General features: G+C 48.7%; 1 protein-coding gene across 38 annotated transcripts in view; it reads left to right on the top strand.

The window, feature by feature from the left end:
- The window catches only part of TACC2 (transforming acidic coiled-coil containing protein 2), a 186,526-nt gene that overhangs the window by 126,875 nt on the left and 39,728 nt on the right, over window positions 1–19,923 (top strand). For all 38 annotated transcript variants that reach the window (XM_019752901.3, XM_074338945.2, XM_074338935.2 and 35 more), the window contains one exon: window positions 14,306–14,442. In XM_019752901.3, coding sequence (XP_019608460.3) covers window positions 14,306–14,442 — 137 coding nt within the window. The remainder of the gene's footprint in view (window positions 1–14,305; window positions 14,443–19,923) is intronic.

Raw genomic sequence — 19,923 nt, 5'->3', positions numbered from 1 at the left:
CTTCGTCTTTTCCGACTCCTTCCATCTCCTCAAATGTCCTAGGGGTCAGTTTCCAAGGAGGTGGATGTTTACACTGTTCGTTTTCGAGTAGAAGTGGCTGAAGACATGCCATTTGTCTGGGTTGAAGCTTGACATTTGTTCAGCACGTGGGTTGTTCTTTTTCTGCGCTGGGGGAGAATCTCACAGGGAGAATTGCCAGCTTGTTTGGGGCAGCCCGCCCAGCGAGGAGCTGTACAAGCACAGGCTTTAATGGGGATCAGATCTGGGTCCCTGTGGAACTTCAGAAGCAATCTGGGTCCAGGGGGGCTCCAGCTTCTGAGAGAGACTCCTCGTGGCCATTCTTCAGGATCCTGGTAGGAGTTGCTAATTTTTCATTGTTCTGCATTAAAGGCACAGCCTGGAGTGGTCTGGAAGTATTTATTGTCCCTCCTGGAAAGAGGCAGGAGAGGCTGGCTTTACTTCAGGGCAAACATCTACACACGTGTAGGTCATACGTGCAGTTTCCCGGCCCAGCCTCGTTCAGAAGAGGACCTTGTGACTTCTGGAGGAGAGAACAAAATGAGCCTAAAGACACTTTCCTGGAGGGCAGGGGTGCGGGGGAGTGACGGCAATCACTCAGCACCAGTCTCCAAGGAACTCTACTCTGGGGGGAGCAGGAAAAGACAGAAGCGCCCAGAGGACGTGTGGGACCAGCTGGTGTGAGTTCGTGCGCAGGGTGGGGGTGGGGGGAGACCAGGGCCAGGCTGGTCCCGAGGGCCTTCCAGCCTGAGTGTGTTTCTTCCTCAGAAGGGCTTTTCTGTGGCCCTAGCTACGCCCCTTCTGTTGCCCATGAAAAAAACAATGAAACTGACTTAAAGAAAAGAGGGACTGTATCTCCTGTGACTGACAGGTAGGATTTTTCCCTGGGGTAATTTTCAGTGTGGGCTTTATGTAAAGGGGACCCCCCCCATCAAAAGAAAACTGGGGGGGAAAAACCCTGCAAAACCTAAAGTATCATAGTCTATGGCTTTCAGAATCGCCTTTGATCAACAACAGGTGACTTACCTGGGCTTCCTGGGCTTGTGTCCAGTGGGCTTTCAGCTCCTGGGGGAGTTTCGTGGGCAGTCTAGTGCTGTCTGTGTGGACCGACAGCCAAGTTGGGCAGGTGAGGGGACTGAGAGGAGAATCGGTGTCTGGACCCTGGTCTATGAACTGCCTTTCAGTAGCTTAGCCTGTGTCACCTGCCCTAATTGGGGTGTCGTGGGAGGCAAGCCTGCTCCTGGGACAACCTTCAGGTGTTTGGCACCTACAGTGGGTATCTTCAGGTACCAGGGCAAAGCTGAGACAGGTGACTGGGGCACAGGGAAGGAAAGGGGCAGGGGGAGTGCAGCACGCTGGGCTCATGTCCAATGGTTCTAATAACAAACGAGGGAAGAGTGTCTGAGCCAGCTCTGTGGACCACATGTCTCCCAGGCTCAGTCTTACCACCCAGCCTGACGGCTCAGTCTGGGGCTGCTCCCAGACTCCAAGGCCACCGCAGGATAGAGCCCTGTGGTCGCCAGCTGCCAGCTTCTAGAGACGGCACTGGGCAGGGCGCTGAACGGAGGCTGCAGCTAGCAGAGCCCTCTCCCCACTGCATTTCTCGTGTCTGCCCTCCCTGTGTGAGTCTGTCCCTGTGCCCTGGCCATGCTTGTGGGCTCAGTGGACCAGGCATGGGTTCCTTCTCCTGACTGGGGTTCCTCCGTTTCCTCATTGTTTTTCTGACTAGTGAACTAGGTCCATGCCTGTGACCTACATGTTTACATGGACCAGAGGGGCTGATGGCATTGAGACTGAGGGGGTGCCTGATGACCTGGCCCTGCTGCTCCCCTGGTAAAGAGGGGAGAGTGTGCCCAGATCAGCTTTAACAAGCCCATCTCCATGGTTAATAACAGTGCAGAGTTGGCAAATACTACCTTAGAAAACACTAGTTTTCACAGCACTGGTTCAGTGCAAACCTGTCTTAGGTTCCTGGGCATATGGCATTGCCAGCTCACTCTGTGTTCAAGACCAGTCATCAGCTTTAGGAGCCTCAGTTATGACATCCGTGAAATGGGTTAACACCCTATTGCCCTCTACACACAGAAGAAATCCTGCACACAGGAAAGAATGCATGCTGGTGTTTGGGGCTCTGGAGAAGAAATGATACATAAAATGTTCATGAAATACTATGTTCCTGTTTTTCGGTCTTTTTGTTTTGTTTTTAATATAATTCCTAGAGAATGGTGAAGAACCTGAAATGCTGATACATTGTGCAAAAGGATACAGTAGTATCACTGGTCTCCACAGTTTCAAACAAGAAAACCCTTTAATGCCTGTAAAGTGGAAAAGAAGGTGCTAAACCTCAGAAACCAGCCTGCGCAGACAGCGTTTCTTTAATAATCGTTTCTGTTCTTTGCTCGTTTTCCTAGGCTTACATATTACATTGCCAGTCTATACTCAAACTTTTTATATTATATTTCTAATTTCCTGGATGCTGTTTTTTCCCCACTTCTCCAAATGCGACCACCCCTCCTAAAACTCAGGGCTTAAGTGCCTGGCACGGTGTGTGGAAGGGAAGCAGAGGTGTGGGGTGATTGTGGGTACAGGCTTTCCTGGACACAGTATGAATTGCCCAAATCTCAGGGGCCCTGGGAAATACCGCCTCCATACCCAGGTGTAATCTTTTATTGGTAAAAAATATTAGATGAAATTGGAGCAGTCAACTTGTAAGATAGAATAGGCCGGAGTGGCAGAATGATGGCTGCACGTGAAGAATTAGGGGCTGGGTCGTGTGCACCTTGGGGGCTAAAGTGATGCCGTGTGTACACCCTGTCATGCAGGGAGCTTGCAGTCTACAAGGGAGGCTGATACCATGAACCCAAACTGTACGTGCGGGTATTGTAGGAACTGGGGCGAAAACCTGTGTGCAGGGGGCGTGAAGCAATGGCAATAGCAGGGCCAGAGGGCTGCCTGGAGGAAGTGATGCTTCTGCTGAGCCGAGAAAGGCAAGCGGTGTCTGCTGGGTAGGAAGGCACACCTGGTGGAGGGAGCAGCAAAAGCAAGCTCATGGGGGCTGGCAGAGCCTTGGGGTCTGGCTTGAGTAGTGGGCACTCAGGGTGAGGGGGGACCACAGGGAAATGGCAGGGGCCAAATGTTGAAGGGCTCCTGCTAAGGAGTTTGGGCAATAATGGGGAGCCTTTGATGGAGTCGCAAGAGGAGTCTTGTGATCAGATTTGAGTTTGTGTTCAAGAAAAAAAAAAAAGGAGAAAAGCCCACCTTTGTTTGTTTCTTTTTGTCTTGCTCTGCATCATACAAGTTGACTTTCTTTCTTTCTGAGTTTCCAGATTTGCAACCTAAGAGATTGGCCGGCCTCGCTCTTTTAATCTATGGGTCCTTATTGGAATTAAGAGCGTGGCTTCTTGTTTTAGGATTGTTTGGAAATTGGTTTTCCTGAAAATTATCCCTGTGGACCTCACTGGTTAATAAAGAATTTCAACTCTTCTGCCCCATGTGGACAATGGTTTAGTGCACAAGAGGCTGCTCACCAGGGGAGTTGTGGGGGATAGACCGGGCTGTTCCACAGAGAACTAGGGGACATACGCCCAGTGCTCGCAGCTTGTCCTAATTAAGGGGAAACACAATGTCATTTTACTTAATATCCCATTGTATGTGTAGACAAAAGTAGATTTTATTTCCCCTGAAAAATGTATGGCCTTGTAGATAGCATGCAGATTAGAGCTACTCAAAGGCTGGCCTGACCAGATTGTACGAAATTTGTTACGGCGAGTTAGCAAACCAGGAGGGCGGCCGGAATTGAAGAATTTCAGATAAAGCATTCTCACTGGAAGGAGCAGTGGAGGGAGCCGGAACAGTGAGAAAGGCCGCTTCATTCCGGAGCTGCAGGTCCAGGAGCACAAAGTATGTGTGCGTGGCCAAAATGGTCGCGACGGGCTCCGAGGTGAAAGGTTTTCTAAGCAGTGGGGACAGGGACACTGGGAGCAGATAAGGGCCAGGCGTGTCGCAAACGGTGTGTTCTGCTTCGAGAGGAAGGGAGCTGGGGGACATTGTGGAGTTGGGGGGTGTCCAGGTGCCAAAGTCAGGTGTGGCCCTTCCAGTTCCGCCAGGGTTCTGCTGGGGGAGCTGCAGACGTCCTACCCAGCAGGTACCACTTGCCTTTCTAGGCTCAGCAGAACTAGGGAGAATAGGGCACTGAATTCTCTGAGGAAACTGGGAGCAGCATTTCAAGTCTTTAAGAGGTCCCCAAGCCCTGTGTTTACCGTGGGTCCCCCTGTCAGGAAGCAGGTCTGCATTTTCACTTGTCTGGGACCCGGGAGGAGCTAAGGAGGAGAGTATGGCTCCCCAGTGATAGCACGAGCGAGCTCACCTCAGGACGTTCCGCAGACAAGCATCCATTAACGACTGAGTCAGGTGTGTGCCCACGGAGTGCGTCCCTTGCTCTGCGGGACACATACCTTCCTCTTCTCTCTCCTTCCCTTTCCTTCTGAGGCATTGCTTCCAAGTCCTCGGGTGAAAATAGTGTCTGAGGGGGAATTGAGGGTTGGGGGCCTCCGTCTTGAAATGGTGCTTAGAAGTGTCTGATTACTTTTCTGCGTCAGAGTATTTTTTTCATTCATTGATGGGAGTGCTATTTTTCCATCCCTGGTGCCTTTGTTATAAGATTTCTATTGACTTAGGTTTAGAAGCTCTGGAAGGATGATTTGGTTGATGGATTTTCATCAGCGGGTCTGATGTTGAGTGGGCCAGTTCTCAGTGGTCCTGTAGATCGTTACCGGAGCCAAGCAAATGAACCCTCTCTGGTGTTGGCTTTTGAAGGAAGTGCGATGTGGAAATGTCAAGTGTCAGAGTTTTTCCATCTTGATTCTGGGCAAAATTTATCGGATTCTGCATTCATGCTAGAGCACATGTGCTCATCAGGACCACTTTACTCAGTTGCATAGGCTAAAACTTAGGCAAAAGCCTTGATTCTGTCTTTTTCTTATTTCTAATGCTCCATCATCTGTCAACATGTCCTGTGACAACTAAAGAAGAGATAAGCCCCTAATTATTTAATTTGACTTACATTAAGATTCCAGCTGAAACCTGAAGCACGACTTTTAAATAGCAGGAACCTTGGGATAATGGAAAACTTTGAGCCTTTCATACGAGAAATTTGAGAAACAAAGCACAAAGCTGGCCTTTCACATCTTGACCCAAAAATAACAGAGAAGGCTGGAGTATGTTTCTAAGTTAGAGGGCTTGAAGGCATGACAAATCAAAATAGCCAGGTGACTTTTGTCAGATTTTATACCTTATTCTGTTCCTTTTATTATAAAATTGAGTAGTTTGTTGGCAAGAAGATCAGCTCTACGAGTCTATTTTAACTCAGTTCGGTTAAGGGATTGTCGCATATCCATCCCTTCATCTTGACGGAGTTTGCCTTTTTGATGTGGGAAATTGTATCTGTTCATTGGAGCTTTGTTATATGTAACTGAAATCTGAGGTTACTTATCAGCCTTCTCGGATTTAAACCACTGATTATGGCTCCGATATTTGTGTTATTATTAAATCATCTGGTGTAAAAGATGACTCAGAGTCTGTTGGAGTCAAGAAAAATGATTTTCCTCCTGGTATCAGTTATAGTGCAAGTAAAAATAAAGGCTTCTTTTAGCCAGAACTTTTTGAAAGCACACTTGGAATCTCAGCTGTTTTCCCAGACACCTGTCTCCTTAACCTCCCACGTGTGTGTCACACCTGGCCACTTCTCACCTTCTCAGTTGATACTCTTCTAGTCCGAGGTTCTGTCGTCTTTCTTCTGTACTCTAATATCTCCTCACTGATCTGATGATCCCCCCACCTCGCTCCACTCCTGCCCCTGCTGTGGTTCCTGGAGCGGATCAGAACTACCTTTTAACGACATACGTCCGGGTGAGTCCTTCCCAGAACAACCCTCCATGGGCATCATAACGCTTCCTGCTGACCTTCTCCTGGTCCACTTCACTCTCCCTGGGCCTGGCATCCACGCCTTGTACTTGGCAAACCCCTTCCAACCTCTAGGCTTTTCACCGTGTGCTTCTCTCTGCCTGGAACCTTCTGTCCCCGGCTCTGTGGTAACTGGCTTCTCCCTTCTTCACGTCTCGTCTGTCTCTGAGAAGTCTTCCTTCTAGGGAACGCAAGAGGGACAAACGCCAAATGTATCTGGAGCCCAGAACAAACCGTATCAGCACTTGTTCTATTTTGCAGATTCCGTTTTCTCTCTGAGTGGCTGTGAATTAATTCAGTAAATAGTAGAGTGAAGTTTATTGCTTAATTTTTACAATTCCTTGCCCACAGCCATTTTCGCTGTGTGTGTGTGTGTTTGGAGGTGGGGGGTGGTGTGTGTGGGAAGAACAAGAAAATCACATTCTTCGTTCTGTAAACTCATGAATCATTGGCACAGCTGTCCCCTGACTGCAGGGCGCTTTAAAGAAAGTATGAGTATGCTTTCTGTCTCTCTGATTATGTTAAGGTGAAGGATACAACAATCCCCGTTGTAGAATGTTAACACTAAGGGCTAGAGAGAGTACGTGTCTTCTAAATGCCTGGCATTCTGCAAGTTACTTTACATGGACAAACTCAGTTCTCAAAGCAACCCGTGTTGTTAGTGATACTGCCACATGCTACCTGCTTCTACCCACTGCATAGGTGGGAAAACTGAGGCCCGGGATGTTACGAAACCTGCCCGAGGTTTCCCACCTACCCAGTGCCAGAGCATGAATTTTGGAACCAGATCTGTTGACTCTCTTTTTCATATTTGGTGCATGCTGTGCTGTTTCCTTCTGCAAGATGACCAGAATTGTATAATTCATATATTATACATAAAGAAGGTGCTTTAATGCAGACTTTCTCAGTTCAGAAATTTTAATAAGTGGGTCAAAGCCTGGGTTGACGATACTGCATTACATATGAGAGAATGGTGTGAAAATATGCTGGAACAGGCAATGCCTGAAGAAAAAAGCACATTTTCAACGTGTGTGACAGGACATGTTCCCTGTCGTTCATATACTGTTTACCAGCCATTCTTTTCCTTTTTATCACTTCAAGAGAGTGAAAGGAAGGACGCAAGATTTAAGCCCTCCTTTACTGTACAAAAGCACTGTTTGCAGGTGGTGGGAGAAAATGAGCTTTGAAAACTTTCTAAATGTCAGACTTTTACTAAAGTATTCTGGCCCCCCACCCAAGTCCAGGGTTGTGCATTCTATGGCCATGTGTAAAATCGTGCGTGAGGTTCATTGAGACACACGATGGCCCACACATTGCCGTTTATTCAGCAGAGCTGAGAAAGAAGTTTTCTGGGGAATTTGTCTTTGATTAGGAGAGCAACTGTGGCAAGTGTGGTTGAGCGTTGAGTCTGGGCAGGGCCCCGAGGCTTGCCAATGTTCAGATCAGTGAAATAGAACAAAAACTAAACCCACTCAGGAAGTACGTTCTTTCTGAGTTGGGCCAAACTTCAAGGTCTCCAGAGGCCTCGCTCAAGGTCAGTGTTCTCAGCAGGAGGGAGTGATGCTGAGGGGAAGAGCCCAGCTGCTTGGCTCCCAGAAGACGTTCACCAGGCATTCTAGGCTCCTCAAGCCTTAACAAGCTGGTTGAAGTCCACATGTGAGGTGTGTCGATAAAAACTCTGACTTCTCAGTGTGCTTCAGTAATGCACCGGGGGTGCCAAAACAATAGATGCAAGTGGACACTTTGGTCAGCATTGCTCCAGCCATAGTTCGCTGTCATCAGAAGTGTGTGGACGCTCATGGTAACCACTTTTAGCACCTCTTGTAATTGCAGAAGTCAAATGTGACTTGTATTCATCTTTTGTTATTGGTATACATTGAGTATTACCATTTTAATAGTTTTTTCCTTTCTTAAAACGTGTATACACTTTTTTGGCACCCTCTTATTTGCACTGAGTGAGACATTACCTGTACTCCGTGGGCTGTGTGCCCCTCGAGGGCAGGGGGAATTCGAGCTCAGCGTGACCCACGTCCTCCAGGACGCACTTCCGCCCACAAACGGCCTGGCAGGGCAGCCGTCCGCATTGTGTGTAGCCTCCAGATTGTCTTTCATGCCCAACATAGAAGACTTCCAGCCTGCTAACAACGCACAGTTCCCCAAATTTCTTAATGCTGGGAGGCCAAGGGCACCATGGGAGCTGCAGTAATAAGGGTGGGGGAGGCATTATCCTTCCAGGTATTATCCCTGCTTATTGGACCAACAGCCCAAGGACCTGGGGGGCCAAGTGACTCATCTGAGGCCACAGTTACATTGAGTCGTGTAGTGGGAGGAATTCTGTGGTCGATGTTTGTTGCTTGTGGATTGCCTACCATCCATCCCACCTTCTGATTGGCTTTTGTAGGAATTCTGTCTCCCCCGTGTACCCATAAGAGATAGGCATGTGACCCAAGATGACCCCATTAGACGTTCCTCCCTGTCTCTTCAAATATGGTTCCTTAGCCACCACAGCCTCTCAATAAATTCCATTTTTACTTTATTTATCTCGAGTCAGTTCCTGTTTCTGGTTGTCACCAGGTCTGTGGTCACCTCAGTCTGTGTGTGTGCGCTTTCCCCGTCACCATTGCCACTTCTCACTGGGGGTGCCGCCTAACCTAGGGGCGGCCAGTATGCCAATGACCTTTGCCCCTTTGAACCCTGCTGACATTTCTGTGGAGCCACCAAGCGACAGCTCCTTGAATTTGAAAACAGGATTGCAACAGATGCGAGGTGCTGGGAATCTTGTGATAATGTGACCTCATCTGCTGGGATTGTCCCTGGGTGTCAGCCTGGAAAATTCTAGCAGCCTGGCTTGCCAGAGCTAGCTTCGTGTTCATGGATGACAGCACATGATCGTGGGCTCCTCAGTTACCTGACAGCCCAGGAAGGGTCTTTGTGTTGAAATCCCATTCTCCCTTTACCTAAACCTTGGGGAGCAATATTGCAGAGCAAATTCCTTTTCTATGTGCAGGATGGTCAGGTTAAGGTGAAAGACCCTTTGCAGTCAACTCGAAAAAATTAATTGGTCAATGTTTTAGGCAGGAGGCAGTGTGTGTGTGTGTTTGGAGTAGGGACAGGCTTTGTTGACAAGGCGGTCTAAAGCGGAATATTTTGATGACTAGAAATTCGTGCACTGCAGTTTCACAAATATCCGCTCACTCACAAATCTATCAAACTCTTACTCACGTGAGATGAAGAGATGAATGAGACAGTGTGACCTGCCGAGAGCCCAGTTTCCTTTGTCTTCAGGGACGGCAGATGGTCTCTTGGCCTGACGCAGGGCGTTGGGCCAGCAGTCCTTCCTTTCCCTGGGTTGTAGCCTCAAATGGAGGGAGGTGGCGGGAGGGCCTGCATTCCCACTTGTTCTTCTTGCTCAGGCGGCACCCTCCACGAGGAGCTCGAGAGTGGGGCTCATGTCACGGGAAGCCCCCTACTTCTAGAGGGTCTGCTGTGTCCTTACACTCTCACTGGGTGTTCCGGTGTGCACAAGAACCTCTGTCCCCTGGGTCGCTTTCACGGTGGGAGCTGCAAACTGCAATTCTGAGGAATGGATCTAGAAATAGATATGCACATGGGAATATCTCCTCCCCTTTAGCAATGCTTCAGGACAGCTACTTCTTGATACTCATGTAACATTTAGGTATATGTAACTTTAGATTTCCAGGGGGGAAGGAGGGCACAGGCTTGTTTTGGAGGCTCTTATTTGGAGGCAGGCCTGGTTCTGTGGATGCTCTGCCACGAATGGACCCATGACCTTGGGTAGTCAGTTTAGCTCTCTGGGCCTCAGTTTCCTCGCGGGTTTTAAAAGACAACATATGTATAAGTGTGTTGGAATAGGAAATGATCTCTAAATTTTCTTCCACCTTCAAAGTGGGAAGAGTCTATGTTTTCTGAAATTTCCTACCCCAAGCCCTTGAATTATCTCCAGTAAAATTTGAACAAATGTAACCATTTAATGATATGCTGGAAAACTATACAGTATTTCTATTAAAAGATACCCATGCTTTATTTGTGCATACACATTCACACATACATTTGTATATATGCGTGTCTATATTATACTAGCTTAACTACATTATACTAACTGTATTACCTACGTTATACTTTACAGATAGTATATGATATGATACTCCTTACCTTATATTACTGTGTTTATGTGTGGGTGCTAATCTTGCACTATTTTGTTGTTGTAGTTCATAGAAGTAAAACATGAAAATATCTGAAGCAAACCAAAAATATAGGTGACCAGGCCCTTGGGTTCTAGATTTTGCCAGCTAGCTGTCTTGCTTTAGGGACAGGTTCAGGAGGTGCTCTGTTTTGACACAGCGTGTCCCCTATGGAGTGGACTGAGTTCCTCATTGTGTGGTTTTCAGATTGTCCTCGGTAGGATTCCAAGAGAATATTTGAAAAAGTATTCAAAACGTCACTGACACACACCTGGGGAGCTTGGCGGGTTTGGGTTTCAGCGGCTAGCACCGTCTGTCCGCACTTGGAATTACACGTTTCCGTGTGTCCTCCTCTTCTGTACAGCACCCTGTGTTGTCTTAGATGCCACCCACATATTGCCTTGTGCTGATGGATTCATTCGGATTTGCTTGGTTAGGGAGCTCTCCTGCTCTGTCTGCCTTGTTGAAGAATCGCCCATGATCAGAGGACAGGTTGTTAAAAACAGGCGCTGTTTGTATAACTCATCGGTCTGTAGCAGGACTTTTCCTGGTGATGTGCACCCTGGTATAATGCTACCCCTGGCGTCATCCCCAACGCTTAGTGCCAAATTTGCAGGTTTATCAGACTAGCCTAATTGTTCTCAATGGTAGGCTTTATAATAAGGATGTATTATAAACTGAGCTGAAAATAAATGAAATATTACTTTATGCGTAGGAATTTCACATAAGAGTCATTTGGAAAAACAGTTCTGTTGCTGTAAATGTTTGGAAGCCACTGATGTAAAAGGAGACAGAGTTTAGAGGCAGACAGTTCTGGATTTGAGCCCTGCTTCCATTGCTTACTAACTAGATGGCCTCGGGCAAGGTAATTTGCCTCTCTAGGCCATAGTTGTGTCATCTGTAAAATGGACTTGCCCTCCAGCAAGCAGGAGGATATTTTTGAAGATTATGGAGAAGTGTACAAATGTGCTTAATCTAGTGCCTGACACATAACAAAAAGTTTACCATCTGATAGCTGTTCCGTAGAATGCTTTTCATGCTGGGAATTAAAGTCAATATATTTCATGACTGGCCATTAAGGGCAATTTCTTTACACTATAGAAATACATGTATTTCATTGTATTTGCATACATTTGCATATTTACTTATACGGAGAACATAGCATATGCATATCCTGGTAAATATATTTTTCTATAATTTAGAGACATTTTAGCAAACTGTAGTGCCACATTTCTCTTTCTGATGCATCGTCAAGGCAAATTAAATTAATTTTCTTTCATTTCGAAAGTGTGTGGAGCCTTAACAGAATAATTTCTTGTATTTCAGTTCTGTCGTAGAAATAAAAATCAAACAGCCGGTGGGAACTGCTTTCGCGCATGGGACTGTAAAATGCCGCTTTATTTGTATGTACAGGCTCTTTGTGGGTGGACTGCAGAAATCCCTGCTCTTGGAAATGTTTTTGAGCCCCCTGGGTAACTGAAGAGGGAAAAAAAGAGCTAATTAAAAAAGCTGCCATCCTCCTCTAATTAACTTGCTCTCCGCTCCTGGGAAGAGGGTGTGGAAATACGACAACAACACAGGCAACGCTGGGAGTGAATGCCATTCTAGTGGTCCGTGGTAGCCCCTGGTGTTTTGACGCAGAATAGTTCATAGTAAACAGGCAAAGAACCACAGAGAGACTTGCTGTGCCCTCTCCCTCTCCGCGCACTACCTCCCATGCAGGGCAGGGGGAACAGTGGTCCCTTGTGAGCAGGTGTGTGGGCCGGGCAGCTGCAGCAGGAGACACCTGCTTGGAATTCCTCAGCGTGAACCCAAGAGCATACAGCCCTCCCTGTCGCCGGCTTGTGCTGCTGGGAAAGAGCAGGGGCCCTTTGTGCTCAAACGCCATACGTCACCAGGGCCCAGGGATGCAGAACCACGGAAGAGCTCGAAGTCTCTCCCTCTATCTATCTATCTGCTGGACGCCAGAGACAGTCACAGCATGTGTGGCTGGTGGTGCAGCTAACTTTTTCATGACATCTTGAAGAGATTTAGATGCCAGAGAATTAGGAGGGGAATTCAGGGGACTAAGGCTGTTCCTTAGCAGAAATGGCTTTTACCTCCTGGAGGCTGTGGTCCCCAGTGGAATGGGCCCGGTGGGTGTGGATGGCGGTGACCAGCTGTGGGCACCCCAGTCTGCTGGTCCTTCCAGGAAGCCCTGGAAAGAGGCAAGTTGGCTCCGTGTGTTTCGGCAGCGTTGCCCCTGACGCATGCAGTGCTGGGGGGCCAGGGCGACACAGCCAGATCCCAGTTCTTGTTGCTCTTTGATGCTCAGTTGTGTAACTTCCTTGTGTGTTTCCTACGGTTAGGAAACAGACTCCGCAAAACTTCAGGGACCTAGATGTGTTGTTGTCCAAGTGTGGATCTTATATTCTCCTCTCTAGACAAAAGCTAAGCCCTGTATTATTCATGTGTGTTTGTAAAAAGTCAGCACGGCCCCCATCGTGTTTGCATGAATTAAGTCTTTGCTCGTGAAATTTGATAGTGTGCAGGCTTCGGCTCATTGGATCCCATCAAAAGCAGCTCTGATGTTTCTGTTCATCTCTTTGGGTCCCTGGAGGGCGTGTGACTGGTTGGAGGAGCCAGAGTCCTTGGAGGGGTGGGGGAGTGGGGGACCTTTGGCATGGATGAAGTGAATCACTGACAAACACGTTGTAAAAACATCGATGGAGATTTTTCTGAAGGCGAGCTCACACATGGCTCCTTTTTTCAGTCCTGGCTGACTGTAGAGGGATTGGTTGGTTCCTGGTCTCTCTGCTGGCTGACAGATGGTCTGTAGAAGATGCTGACCCTGGCAGAGGTCACTGATCCTTTGACCTTTGTGGGAGCTCGGCAGCCTGAGCATTTCGTTCTCCATACTCACCTGACGTGTCACTCCCTGATTATATGTTTTCACCCAGATTTGCCCACTGGATCACTTGTGCCAGCAGCAATCCTAAGTATCCACCCTCTTGATAATTACCTCCCTTGTAGCAACTGAATAAATGGCATTTTGGTCTATTTAAAATATTCTGAGAGATGGGAGTCAGCCCAGGTGATGCTTCTTGCACTCTGGCATCTTCAGAGCAAGGTTGGGCCAGGACCGCAGACGACCGGGCCTCTTGAGCAAGCGACGAGCTGCCCTCCGGCTGGAGGACACATGCGTGGCTCCGTGATTTGAGGAGAACTCATTCTTTCTGGCTTAACTTTGAACCCCTGGTGGAAGCAGGGTGATGGAGAGAGGTTGTCTCCTTTGGCTTTTCATGGGCCCAGGACAAGGCTTTAGTTTAGTGAGTGGCCTCCCCTTGTTATTGGGTGGGGTGTCCTCTGCGTGGAATTTTGGTCCATTGTCTGAGTGAAGAATCTTCCTTGAGAGCCGCCTTTTCTGCAGACTTTGGGGGGGGGGCATTTTCACACTGTTGGGGTCAGTGGGGTCAGTGTCTTGGTCTGGCCCATCCTCCAGCTGACTGGCTTGCCTGCATTCATTCATTCATTCCCTGCCTCCTGGTTTAGGCTCAGGGATGCTGTGATTCCCCTCTGCCCTCATGGCCTTTTCAACTAGGTAAAGGAGAAGAATAATTAACACGCTTAGAGAGAGAATAAATCTCCAGTAACAAGTGATGAGAAGCGCTGGGAAGGAAGGGCAGAGGGAAAGGATGATGGGGTGGGTGGGGTGGGGAGAGGCTGCATGAGGTGGAGTCTTGGAGTGAGGATCTATGGGTGTGTTGGAACCATGGCATCGAACAGTGTTCCTTAGAACATCTCCGTATCAGTTTGTCTGAGTTGACGCTAAATAACACGTGCCAAAGTTGATCAAAAGATTCCGCTGTTTGTGTTTGTCACTAAGGCCAGAAACGTGCGTTTTGAGTAGAGCTGAGTTCAGAGAATTTATCATTGGGGCACAAAGCTGATACTGAGATTCACTCTTGGGACTCATGCTGCGAAATGACTTTCCTCGCGTCTGTTCTCGAACGGTTTAATTGGGCAGCAAGCCTGATTCCACGGGGGGGTGGGGGGGGGAGTCAGTCAGGAGGCCACACACTGCTCAGCAGCACTAGCCCAGGCCTCTGCTTAACCTTGTGTTTCTCTCCCTCTCTTTCCATCAGGAGTTCTGACTCTGAAGAAGCATTTGAGACCCCGGAGTCCACGACCCCTGTCAAAGCTCCACCAGCCCCACCCCCGCCACCCCCGGAAGTTATTCCAGAGCCTGAGGTCAGCGCACCGCCTCCCCCCGAAGAACCAGGTAACCAAGGCTCAGGCGCCCCCTGGGGAGACACAGCACCTCTTCCTGGGGTACGGCTAGAGCAGGGCACCCGCCTCGAGGCTGTCGCTGAAGCTCTTTAGATTGTCCCCAGTTGCTGGTACCTCACAGCTCTGAGCTGTGTTTTATGTGGGTGAAAAGTGAGGGTGAGCAGACACAGCAGATTGTTCTGTTCTTACCTTGCAGAAGGGACTGGGATCTACAGGTAGGGTGTGTACACCCCTGTGCTTAAAGCTGCCCCAGGTGAGGAATGGTCTTGGGTGGGAGGAGAAGGAACAGGTGGAAGGCTGGGCCTCCATTTGTACTCCTGCCCTGACCAGGAGCCAGGTGGTCTATAAAATAAAATCCCATTTGACCTTGATTTTTTTTTTTTTTTAAAGAAAGAAATGAATGGTGTTCTTGTTAACCTGCCCTGGGTTCAAGCAGGCTATTGTTTTGGAAAAGATAGACATTCCCGGGCTTCATTGCTAAAGCTAATGCTCCCTGGTGTTGGGGGAAGAGGGGTAGGACTTTTTAGGGAGAGAAGACGTCTTTGCTGGTGTCTGATAAATGCAGTTTTGGTATCTTCCCTTTTTGACAGCTCATCAGTTAGTAATATCCGATTACACACGGCCAAACGAGGTGCTGGGCTCTGAGGGTGTAATTATTGGGATTTATTTGATTTCAAGGTGGAAAAGTAGCCAGAAAGGCCACTTACATTTCTCAGGGAGTCTTTTGCATCCCACTTTCTTTCATATACTCAAGCATATAAAAATTCATTTCCTATAATAGTGTAAAAAAAAAAAAATCACCCTTAAGTTTAATGGAACATGAATGACAAACAGATGGTAACCCCTAAGTCAAAGATGTGATTAAGCAGCAACTGTCTTTTTGTGGGTGTAATCAGTCCTGCCTATAAATGGGTGGGACACTTTAGAAAAGACCTGAGAAGGAAAACAACAGTGTGTTGCCCTGGTCGGTCCGTCCCCAAGCGTCATGGACCGTGCCGAGGAAGGCCGTTGCTGTGAGTGCGTCCTCACTGCTTCTGGGGGTGGTTTGCCATGTCTCTTCTTTTCTTTGGCCTGCCCTTGTTCCTCCTGCCTGACTGGCTTTTCGACAAAGCAAAGAAGAATCTCCTTTCTTAAAAACAAACACTCGCACAGCACTCACCTCTTTCTTGGATGGCAGTTTCCAAAAGAATGAGTATTATGGGGGAGTGAGAAGCCCCCCCCCCCAGAAGGGGTTGGAGCCGTTAATTACCCTGAGTCCCAGCCCCACGGGACTTCTGATTACACTGGCTGCAGTCTTTGAACAGGGACTTTCTCCTTCTCCACCTTGGAAAACTACAGTGAGGCTACATGTGTGCCAATGATATAGTAAGGACACTTATGGTTGGGACTGTGTCTGCCTAACGCCCCCCGGCTCGGGCTGTACAGAGATCCATTTGGTTGGCGGCACTTGTTAGAGAAGCCTGCTGGTCCGTTCTGCAGACAGCACGGGGCATCACCCAGGTGTGAGAAGGCGGCTGTGCTTGCTTGCAGAGCTGGGTAGAGGAGGAGAAAGCTTCCTTCTGAGCACCATGGGAAAGAACAGGCAAGAGAAGAAAAGCTATTGTTCTGTCTTCCTCTGCAAAAGTACGCAGGCCAGTGCTAAAGGGGCCAAAAGAATCCCACGAAACAATAGACGTGACCTTTGGCAGTGACTAAAGACATGATTTTTCCTCCTGGAAACCTACATTTTATAAAACAATCAATCACCTTGTCTCGGGTGCTACCAGCATGTTTGCACTCCATGGCAGGTAGGATGGGCGAGATGAAGGATGGGCAAGATGCTGGGGTTCACCTTGCATCTGCCCTGGTCTGGGCTGGGCCAGGATGCGGTTTATCTGAACCCAGTTTCCTTATCCAGAGAATGAAGAGGGTGAACTTGAGTGCCCTCAGCTCCTTCCCTTCTAACCGTCCATGATCCTGTGAGCAGACACTTGGATGCTGTACAGTGCCTCTGTTATTAGAACTCAAACTGGCCACCGAGAGACATCATTACATGTCACATAATTAAGTAATATCTCCCATTTTAGCATCTGCCACGTGCCAGGCCTGTGCTAGGTTCTTTGCATGTTTCATCTCCGCGTCAGATAAGCAAATGAACATTATGAATTGCAATAGACTATTATTCATATACATAGAAGATGTAAAGCTATGCTCCCTGTGTGGGCCATTTACCCTTGATTTCTTGGTTTAAGTTAAGAGTCTGGTCTGCGATTGCAGGGGTCTCATGTGTTGACACCTTTGGTCCTATGGATCGCTGCCCAGAGGGAGCTCATGAAAGGGGAGAATTGGGAAGGGGGAGAGAGAAGTACCAACACAGCTGATAGTAAGTAGTCCAGTTAGAAACAGTCCGGCAAGGCTAAGAGATGTGGCATTTGGAGATGGTAGGGTGACGTCAGTTGAGTGGCATTAGTTGCCTCCTATTAGCTTTCTTTCCTTGGAATTCCCCCTTATTTCCAAACGTTTGCTTTTTTGCCTAACTTGGGATTTAATGGCCTGGCACTGGTGTCATGGGCTACACTGTATTCCCCCCGATTCAGCTATTGAAGCCCTAACCTCTAGAGTGACTGTATTTGAAGGTGGGACCTTTAAGGAGGTGATTAAGATTAAATGAGGTCAGAGGGTACAGCCCTAACGTAAGAGGACCAGTGTCTCAGTAAGAAGAGGAGGACACACCAGGGATGAGCTCGCACCGAGAAAGGGCCATGTGAGGACACAGAGAGAAGACAGCATCTGCAAGCCAAGGAGAGCGAGGCCTCAGGAGAAGCCAGACCTGTCAACACCTTGATCTTGGACTTCCAGGCCCCAGAGCTGTGAAACAGTAAATGTCTGTTGTTGAAGCCCCAGTCTGTGGCCCAAGCAGAATGATCTAACCGGGGATCCCCTTTGCATATCATGAACCAAGGGCGTTGATTTCATCATCAGACCAAGTTGGAACCTGGAGCTGGGGCAGGCATTACCCAGGTCGACACTGCTGGGGTGCGTGAGGTGGACGAGGTGTTCATGTGGATGGATTCACGTGGGGTCTGGTCCTTCCTCACCTCTGTCCACAACATACCCCCGGTGGCTGACACGTAGGGGGCACCCACGTTATCTGTGGGCATGCACATAGGGTGTGTGGACATTCAGAAATCCAGTGGGTATACTGGGAACCCAGTTGGCCCACACTTGCTTTGGAAAATCAGGGCCTGCACCTGTAAGTGACCTTTTCCCTCTAAGAACTGCCTTACTCAGGGATCCTTCGAAGAGCCTCCGAAGGCCCTCCCAGCCCTGTAATGAGCTCTGTGGGGCAATCGGCTCTGGTCACCACACAGTAAGACAGCCGTTCTCCACCAGGGACAGTTTTGCCCTCCAAGGGAACATCTGGCAATTTCTGGAGACATTTTTGGTTGTCAGATCTGGGGTGTAGGGGGGTTGCTATTGGCACCTAGCGGGTAGGGGCCAAGGACGCTGCTCATGAGCCCGGCAGCCCCTGTGACAAAGAACTAACTGATCGCAAAGGGCCACAGTGCCGAGGTTAATGAACCCTGCGGCACGATTAGGTTTCCTGGGCCATGGTGATTTAATTAGGGAATGTCAGTTCTAAGTAGGAAAGCTTTGTTAAGCAGGCCGGGAGCTTTTTTCCCAGGAAAATAGTGAGCAGATGGTTAAGCTGACTCTCAGCTGGCTGCTGCATGATTCAGGGCAGAACCACTGACATCAGAAGGCCCTCGGAAGGATTTCTTCCTTAGGCTGCTGGGGATGGGCCCGGGCTTGTTCTTTCTCCTTCAAGGCCCACTTGAAAGTACCTGGTCCTCTGGGTCCCCTGTCCTCTGTGCCATCTGTACTGTGTGACCAGGGCAGGAAGACCAGGCAACTGCTGATGGGAGGATGGGGTCCTTAAGGGTGCCGGGTCCTAGAGGAAATAGGGAGGGAGTTGAATTTAGAATGAAGGGTGAGGACACGCCTGCTTTTGAGAAGCGCAGGAAACAGCGGTGTCTCAAGACAATGGAGAAGTCATTTGGCGGAAGGACAGCAGAGCTACCTAAGAGGCATCAGTCAAGTGCTCCATCTTACAGGATGTCTGCTCCAAGTGTGGCCTGGGGTGGCGTTGGTGCAGAATTGAGGAGAAGACTTGAAACTACGACTGGCTAATAGATGTGCTTCTGGAAGGTGCTCTCAATTACAGAGGCATTTATTGAGACGGCAAGAGAAAGTGCAGCAAGTCCGGGGCAAAAACAAAGGTAAATCAGAGCAGCTCCTGAACTCAAGTGGCTTGAAGTTTCCTTGTGCTGTCATCTCTCAGGCAGCACTTCATCTTCTGGGTCCTCTGCCAAGTACTCTGAGAGAGATTTGCTTGTGAGCAAAGTGTGGTAAGCACTTCCCACCTGGAGAGTGAGAAGTACTCCCCACCAGGAGGTTTGCAGTAGTGAGCGTGAAGTGCTCTGAGAAAATCTGTGAGAAGTCAGTTTGGGTTGAAGTGAGCCTTTCCCAAGCCTTGCTTGTTTGTTGGGATTAGGGGTAGGGCTGCCAGATGTAGTAAATAAATAAACAGGGTGCCCAGTTAACTTGAATCTCAGAGAAACAACATAGACTTGGGACATGCGACATATTTATGCCAAAAAAAAAAGTGTATCCATTTATCTGAGATTCACGTTTAACCAAACATCCTGTATGTTATCTGGCACTGTACCACCAGCGGGAGGTGCGGTGGGTGCTGGGGGCCTAACTCCTGCTGGTGAAACACACTTTGCAAATGACATCCCAAGTTGTATGTGCCAACTCTGTAATTCCTTCTTCCGCAGACCACTTTGCAATGTTTGCCCTCTTTTGTGTAGTGACATGTTTTTGATTTTCTGGCCAATCATTGTCTGGCCTCCTTGACTGCCCAGGACAGCTGTGAAGCCAGAAATGCATGAAACGTGCCACCTGGTACGAGCAGAGCCAAGGCCAGGCTGCCCAGATCCCTATGGGGCAGAGGGGCCGTGAGGTGATGGAGCATTTGGAGCATCTAAAGCTTGTTGGAAAATAAGGAGCAACCTCTTTGGCCTGTGGTGGCTGAGGGGGTGGAGGAACCGAGAGGAAGCAGCCAGAAGAGGAGAGAGAATAGATAAGGGGAAAGGCTGAGCAGAGGAGCGTGGCAGACAGGGTTGGAGGGAGAGATTACAGGGGATGCTTGGAGTAGGGACAGCTGGCTGATGGGGCAAGCTCAGTCCTGTTGCAGTTGTCTGGGGGTCTCCACAGAAAGGCTCCCTATTGTTCCTCACAGTGGCCTTACTTGCATCATTCCTGTCCTCCTCGCCTGCTCCTGTCCCTTGCTTTAGCCTCACTGGCTTCTGATATTTCTGTAACATGCCAGGCATGCTTCTACCCCAGGCCTTTGCACTTGCTGTTCCCATTGTCTAGGATGCTTCCCCCAGGATGTCCTCCTGGTGTACACCTTTACCTTGTTTCTCAT

Source organism: Rhinolophus sinicus, chromosome 15 (assembly GCF_057876585.1).
Source record: "Rhinolophus sinicus isolate RSI-liver-muscle chromosome 15, RSI-T2T, whole genome shotgun sequence".
In the NCBI taxonomy this organism is placed as follows: domain Eukaryota; kingdom Metazoa; phylum Chordata; class Mammalia; order Chiroptera; family Rhinolophidae; genus Rhinolophus; species Rhinolophus sinicus.
Note: the sequence above shows the minus strand (reverse complement) of the source record. Positions and strands in the feature narration are given on the sequence as shown.